The 7,693-nt window shown below is 39.2% G+C and overlaps 1 protein-coding gene across 1 annotated transcript in view; it reads left to right on the top strand.

The window, feature by feature from the left end:
- Positions 1-381: 381 nt before the first annotated feature.
- LOC105198194 overlaps positions 382-7,693 on the top strand; it is a 54,901-nt gene continuing 47,589 nt past the window's right edge. The window contains exon 1 of the mRNA XM_011164845.3: positions 382-1,137. Within this exon, the coding sequence (XP_011163147.3) occupies positions 1,078-1,137 (60 nt within the window). The 5' untranslated portion in view covers positions 382-1,077. The remainder of the gene's footprint in view (positions 1,138-7,693) is intronic.

Genomic DNA, 7,693 nt, shown 5'->3' with positions numbered 1-7,693 from the left:
CTTGTTTCCGTTGCTTTGTATTTTAGGAACGACAGTTCAGAAAACTGCCGTTAAAGAGAAGCAGCTACTCAAAATTTCTCGCTTTAGAAAAAGTTCATTCTTAATCTCTAACGATGATATATTCTTATAAAGATATATCGTTGAAAACCCTCGAATCTCGAACGGTAATATATGTATGCTTCATATTCTGCTCTATTCAGGCAGTCTCCAGGTATTCCAGTATTAACATAATCCGAGATCCGAGTCACAACCGCGGATGGAACAGGGGGAGCGTCGGAGGGAGCGTCGCGGCGCGCGGTACGGAGGTTGAGAATCGCACGTTAGAGAGAGGGTAGAGCGGGCCCTCCTCGCGAAGGAAGGAAGGAGAGGGGCGCTGATAGAGGCGATCGGCTCTCTCAGATCAGCTGTGAGAGCGGCGTGGCGCCGTGTGCCGCGGCTCTGACCCGCTGTCAGTTGCCCGAGCCCTGTGCTACGGTTAGGACCGCGTGTATAATCGTCACCTTTTACACGACGACACGCGTTGAACTAGCCACGGGCCGCCCGCGCCGATTCGCGTCGTCCTCGGCAGCAACGCGCGTCCTTCACGTCTTCCCCATTACAAGATCGGCCAGCGCGATCGGGCCAGCGCGATCGACGATAATTGGCATCCGAGAGAAGCGAAAGGCTAGGCAGCGCGGGGAGCCAGCGATCGGGAGCGAGTGTGATCGACCGTAAACCGACCTCCGATCGGGACCTCCCGTCCGCGAGGGAGATAGCTTGGCTTGTCGTTGAATTGTTAAGTCAGTAATCATCGATTATCACGGCAAATTTTCAAGCGAGCGTGTCCTCTCGTCAGAAGTCGCGAGTCGCGGAAAAAGGGCAGTTCGATTTAAGGGCAGACGTAATTTGGTGAAACCTCTATCCTTTCCTTCTTTTGTCTTCATTTGTGTGACGTGGAGAAGTGAGCATCATCAGGCCTCGACTCCCGAGGAATTCCCCGCGGGTGGCGCGAACCCGAGAAGCTGTGAGCCGTCGACGCGATCAGAATGGTCTGGTAGAGAGGAGCGAGCAACCCCCTCGTTTTCGAGAGCGCGAGAAATGGCGTGCGGCATATCGGTCGACGCGACCGCCACGAGCACGGTGCTTCTTCTCCTTCTGGTAAGCCCCCGCGTATTGCTATTTTACGAGCGATCGGACCCCGAGAGGTCGATAACGCTGCGCCTTTCGCGAGGGCGTAGTCAGCGGTGATGAATCCGGCGGTTTCTCCGCCGTATATGAGTTTCTTGCCATCGTCTGTTACGAACGCCTGTGTTGCTATACTTAAAGTGTCTCGAATTTACGAGGTTCTACGGTAGAATAATAAAACGTTTCTTAAAAAATGAATAATTTTTAGCATAATCTCATCGAACACCCGTGAAATGTAATGAGACTTGGGGGAATCTCCAATACCTCGCAAACACCTTGTCGCCGATGGTCTTCAGTTTGTGCCGAAATCCGCAATTTGGTTCTACTTCGGTACAGATCACAGTTAGTGTTCTGTTTCCATTGGAAATAAAGTATAAATAAAGAAAATTGACATTTTAGTAGAATCAACTTAACTGTTCACTCCAATAGAGCTTGTAGATCGGAGCTGGAGTGAAATTACTGCGTTTTCATTGACTTGATTTTGGTTTTACGCTGCATTAAATGTTAGTTAATGCCTCGGTGGAAACTAGATCAGCTAGACGCGTCAATAGTATCATTGGTCTAGTTTCCACCGAAACTAGAAACTCGGTGCAGATTAAAGTTATTATGCTGTTTTTATTCGAAGTAAAGTAGAAGTAAAAAAGATTGACATTTCAGTGTGCAGCCAACTTAACTTTTGCTTGTGTGAATGCAACGTTCGCAATCTCTATAACTTTCAAAACTTTTTCTCTTTTAAAATATTAAAGATTTTATTATGACAAAATTTCACGTTTTTTTTTTCATTTTGACGACCAATGAAAGTAATGAATGGTGTTATGTATAATGAAAAGTAGTTGGCACCAATACAGCACGGACCTTCAAGGCATGTCCTAAAGACGTCCAAAGGATATCTATCCTTAGGATGTCCATGACATCTCTTGAATAAGGAACTGTCAACCGACTAAAATTTGATATCAGTTTACTGTCATTCTGATAAAGCTTGTAAATCGAAGCAAGAGTTTTTAACGAAACGTTTTTATCGACTTAAATTTGATTCTACGCTGCATTAAGTGCGAAATAATGTCTCTGTGGAAACTAAACCATTGACTGATTGTTCGTCGCAATCGTTTCACGACTGCAACGGAGTACCATGCATTACAGATTGCCCTTTAGAATGATTTGATACAAAAAAATGCAGATAATGAAATAATTACACTCATTTCATTAACAATGAAATTCTCGACTGGCAAACGCGCGCACCGTCCCGGCTCTCGCGAAATTCGCGACGCGTGTATATGTACCTTCGTATGCAGAATGGCATTCACAGACGGCGCGTGCAACGTGTCGACTTGTGTACGTGGCTGGAGTCAAGGATAACGTCGTTATCTAGCCCGTGCCCCCGCTATACTTACATCGAGTATACCTGGCGGATACATGTAGATACACAATAAACGTCGCCGTTGCGGGCGAGTGCTACTTTCGTTATGCAAGCGCAGAATGTTAACTTATCGCGGTTCCTGCGAGCGATCATGCGCTTTTTCTTACGTAATGCGGCGTAAGATGAGACCAACACAAAAATTTCGTGAGCCTTACATTTTATAGGCGAGAGAGAGAGAGAGAGAGAGAAAGAGAGAGAGAGAGAGAGAGAGAGAGAGAATATACCATGGTATTTACATAAGCGGACGTCAAAGTGAACCCAATTGACATGATCGGACATAAGCGAAATATACAAAATCCGAATTAAATTAATCCCACAAATGAATAAATAATTTATAATTAGGCAACTTATTTGTAAATCATATTAGATAATGTGAGAAGAGATATCAGAAATTGATGTTAACATTATGTATACAAGCACATATTTATTTATTATTTATGTACATATTTAATAGATTTATACCTCAAGTTGTTTGACAGTTTTGGGTTCAAGACGTAAGCAAATGTATTGTTTTCAAGGAAGTCCATATTCTTTCGTAACGTCGTAAAGAATTTGCAAAATGAAGATTTGTACGTGCGTGTGTAAAACAAACGTATATACATGTCACGACTAACGCGAGAATCACGCTCACTTTCTGTACATATAATCATTAGCAGATTGCAAATAATTAGCAACACTACTGATGACTGAGATTAATTTTAAACAGGTAGTTTTAAAGAGGCATTAGTAAAGTCTGCCAGTGGCATTAATAATATTTAACGGTATCCATGATTATTATGAAATAAACTCTTGATTCTTTCTAGAGTTAGCATTGCTGTCTTCTCTTTTAAAAATTAGATAATGCAATTGGATTTGTATACATTTGAGATAAGTTATGATATATTTTTTTAAATCAACATTGAAGTTTCTGATAGAAGGTAATAATATGCAAAGTTACTTTGTGTATTTAATTAAGATTTAATTAATAACCGGTATTTACTCAGTCGTAATGAGTTATGTGCTCGTTATTCACCGAGCTGCTTTAATTATTAATCAACCGAGATTATTTACATCTTTCTTCTCGCTTGTATTGACCTTTCGCTTCTTTTTTTTTAGCGAATTAAAGATCCTATCACAAATTACGTGATTGCACACGGTTGAACTTAAAGCGAGAGATATTTCGCATAAGTGTATTAATTATCGATGAATCGGCGTGCTACGAGGCTGCGCTCAATGATTCAATTAATTAACGCTCACAACTGTGTGACAATTACGGAACCGCCGATCGCAAAGTGATCCGGTTCTTAGCAACTGGTTTGTTCGTGCGAATGTTTTTTTACTATGGAAGTACGGATGGAAAGAATTTCAAACGCACAATTTCACGATGCATCTTGGGACGCACGGTGCATGTAAGCAGCTGCGATTTTTCTCGGTAGTTATCTGAAAAATACTGCGGTGCACGATAAAGCCAGATTTATGGATGCGTAAAGTACAATCTGATGCACAAATGGCGCGTATACGTTATTCATAAAATAAATAATCAATTTGTTCTGTTTACGGCATGATTTGAAGGCATACATATATCACGTTTGAAATTGAAAATGTAATAGAAATGATTAATGATTTAATAAAGAAATTTATTTGTAAACGAAGAACTTTAGACAAATTCAATTTTGAGAATATATTGACGTAGAGATAAGCTTTTAAAATACTTTAAAATCTGTTTTACTACCAATTTGCAGAAAAGAAAAAAAAGATTGTAAAAATTGCAACATTGAAAAAATTAAAAAGCTAAAATTGTCTTGAGTTTCTTTATACAAAATAAATTAATATTATATAATTAATATTTATATTAATATATAAATTCTACAAGCTGAACAGCTTTCATGCATAGATTTCGATCACGTACATATTTTTCAGATATTCGACTTTCGTCCCATATAAGTTTGCATCGTATGTGATGGTGTTACGTAGGCGGATGCATCTAAAAATTGCAAGCTAAAGGTCAATAATTTATCTGCAAATGTACGAAAAGTTAACCACGGCGCTCACGAGAGAATCATTCGGCCAAGCCCCCGATAGGATCCAGTTAAAGAAAAAAGACCTAACCGGCTGGTCTCGTCTAATACCACGGTTGCATACGTAATCCCAAAGTGCACGCTCGCGAACATGCTCCACTATGATGCGATATGGTGCAAGGGGCACACATGCGAGCCTCGGCGTATAAAGTGTCTTTTATTCGGAATCTCGTTTTGACGTAAATGAATTTTTCGAAGCCGTTCCGCGTTACGCGTTCATTATTCCGGAATCTTTATGGAAGCGAATAAGAGAAGCATCTCATAACTTTCACATAAATTATTTTATGTCATAACAACAAGCTATTACGCTAAATCCAACGTATCGGATTTCGTAGATTTAGTATTTTTCTCCGCAAATCCCTTCGGTAATTTATTGCTATCATTAAAGCGAATATGGATTAACAATGTTGAATCCCGCTTTCCACGCGCTCCGCTAATTAAGATGCCCCGCGAGAGCAGGTAGCGAAACTGTATTGACGACACCACGGGATGTCCGAGAGCCGTTTCTTAATTCACAACGCCGACCGAGCCAGTCTCTTTTAATTAGCGCGCCCGCGCTCTGTTACAAAGGCTCAAGGTAATTGGATAATGAGCCCTTTAATCGTAAAACACGCGAGTTAACTGGCAGGACCGGAAGTAACGAAAAGCAATGCAGTAACATCTTTCGCTTAATTATTATACGTATTTGGCGATCGGCGAAAATCAATGTAAAATGAAGTTACACTGCCCGTAGCATTAACGAGAAATAATCTCGTCCGATCGATGTTTCTGATAAAGTGTAAATATTCCGCTGATTTTTTTACCATTTTTCCCTTTTTAATCGCCTTAAGGAGCGTAAATGATTGATACAGGAATCCATCAGCTCTTCCATTTAGTTTTAAGATTAATAAAGATTTTCTCTACGAATATTATACCTTGTTATCTTTCCGACAGATATATGAGATCACGTGTATATCTCGCGTTGCATTTCCAAGGTGCGATTTTGAAACTAACATGATTGCCGCGATCGACCCGCTCTTTAATACATAGCGTGATGCTTATTCGCGTGTAATAAGTTACGAAACATCGCCGTTACACGATAAATCTGCCGCGCATTCTACCGCCATTACCATCCAATGGGAGTCACGGAAAGAGGCGGGGATGTGAACCCGATGTTTAAATACCGATTTACGCGGTGTCTGTACGCGGTGTCGCCTGAAAAATTGTTTTCAAAACGAGGGACGTCTGTGCGCCATACAAGTGGCTTTCCGACGGGGGGTAGCCATATAAACATACCTCTCCAACAGAGAGCGAAGAGAAATTTACGATTTCGCATAACGGACGAAAGACCGTTTTCCACATGCGCCGCGACACGTAACCCTCGTTCGCGGTTATTGCGACCCAAGGTCACGGTCAAGCGGGATAACGCTAGGCTCTCTCAGGCGATCGGCGTACTGTTTGCAGAATTTATGTTCTACGCCTGTCTTGTTTGCGCATGGTGGGTTATTATAAATCATCAATTTCGATTGATGATCCTTTACGAATCCTTTCGCTTTTGATTGAACACTCCTTTTGATTACTAATTTTTTTCGAATTTTCGGGATATTGGCATGTCGCGCTATCATAGTTACAGACTATAGTTCAATCGAAAAGTATGAATCGCAAAACTTTTTCTTTCGCTGTAATTTCACGTACTAAATTATATTTTGTAATATATAATTTAATCAATTATGAATAAATTTTAGTCTTTAAATTTCGTAGAGCAAAACGTCACTGTAAAAGAGTGAAAGCTGAGCACGTATAATTTTTCAAGTGATTTGTCAATAACAATTAAAATTTACGCCTATATAGTGAAAATTGAGCTTGTACAATTTTTAGTTGATTTTTCACTACAAGAGATTTTTTGTTTATTTTCACCAATGTAGATTAATTTTAATTTTGGTTTAATTTAGTCTTTGTCTTTTTCTAGTTTTAAAAATTAGAGAAAGATAGAGAGTAAGTTAAACTGTGATCAAAGTTAATCTACATTGAGGGACATCAGAATAATATTTAATACAATATTTGAAAAATAATGTAAATAAATTTTTATTAAAATTGAGATTTTAGGGAATTCAGAATTAGGAAAAATAGATACTTAATTTCCTTTAAATATCTCAATTTTGAAAAAGAATTGACTTTAGTTGATTTTTAAATAATTGATTTATTTAGATAAAAAGTAAATCTTTTAATAATTTTTAAATGCTATACTTTAGACTTGAAAAAATTGCAATTTTTCTCAATATAGATCAGTAAAGGATGTGACGTATTAACTTGTGAAAGGGACGGCGTATTTTCGCAAAACGGCAGCAGGAGCTCCTCACGGTCTTTTAATTCCAGAACATGCGTGCGTGATGTATTCTCGATGCCACACGCACGCAAACGGTAGCATCGATAAAGGGACCGGTGATTTATACGCGAATTTTTGTGTCGACTGGACACGCGCGTGTCGCATCTTTATGCGAGGAATGCATCGAGATCATTAATACAGTTTTTGCTAACGTATGCAACATGATTTTTTGTTGATTCATTTCTTGCTTGATTTATAAATTAAATATTAATTTGATACGATTTCATATAGTGATAACCGTAAATTGTAAATAATTAGCTATGCAAACATTTCGAAGATTCTGATTTTCCGTATTTTACTGAAGAAATTTGTCGACATTTTTCCTGACGTAATTAAGGCGTTTTGACTTTTATTATTAAATATTTTATAAGTAATTGTGTACGAAAGAGAGAAAGAGAGAGAGAGAGAGAGAGAGAGAGAGAGAGAGAGAGAAAGGGAGAGAGAGAGAGTGACACGGGTTTTTTAATGTTTCATTGTCACATTAACATTAAGTTGTTCTCATTTTTATTATTTTGATATAAGTTGCTATGTAACTTGTAATTTAAATATAACAATTTTTGGTGCAAAAAGCTACGATCGAGAAGATACGAGGCAATCATCACCGCAAGACGATCTCCGCTCCATAAAAGTCGCTATCCAGAACTCGAGAAAGAAAGAAGCTTTCTGCTGAAACGCGGCGTTCCAGGCTGA

The sequence above is a fragment of the Solenopsis invicta genome, chromosome 12 (genome assembly GCF_016802725.1).
Source record: "Solenopsis invicta isolate M01_SB chromosome 12, UNIL_Sinv_3.0, whole genome shotgun sequence".
Lineage (NCBI taxonomy): Eukaryota > Metazoa > Arthropoda > Insecta > Hymenoptera > Formicidae > Solenopsis > Solenopsis invicta.
This window is presented reverse-complemented; position numbering and strand designations above follow the sequence as displayed.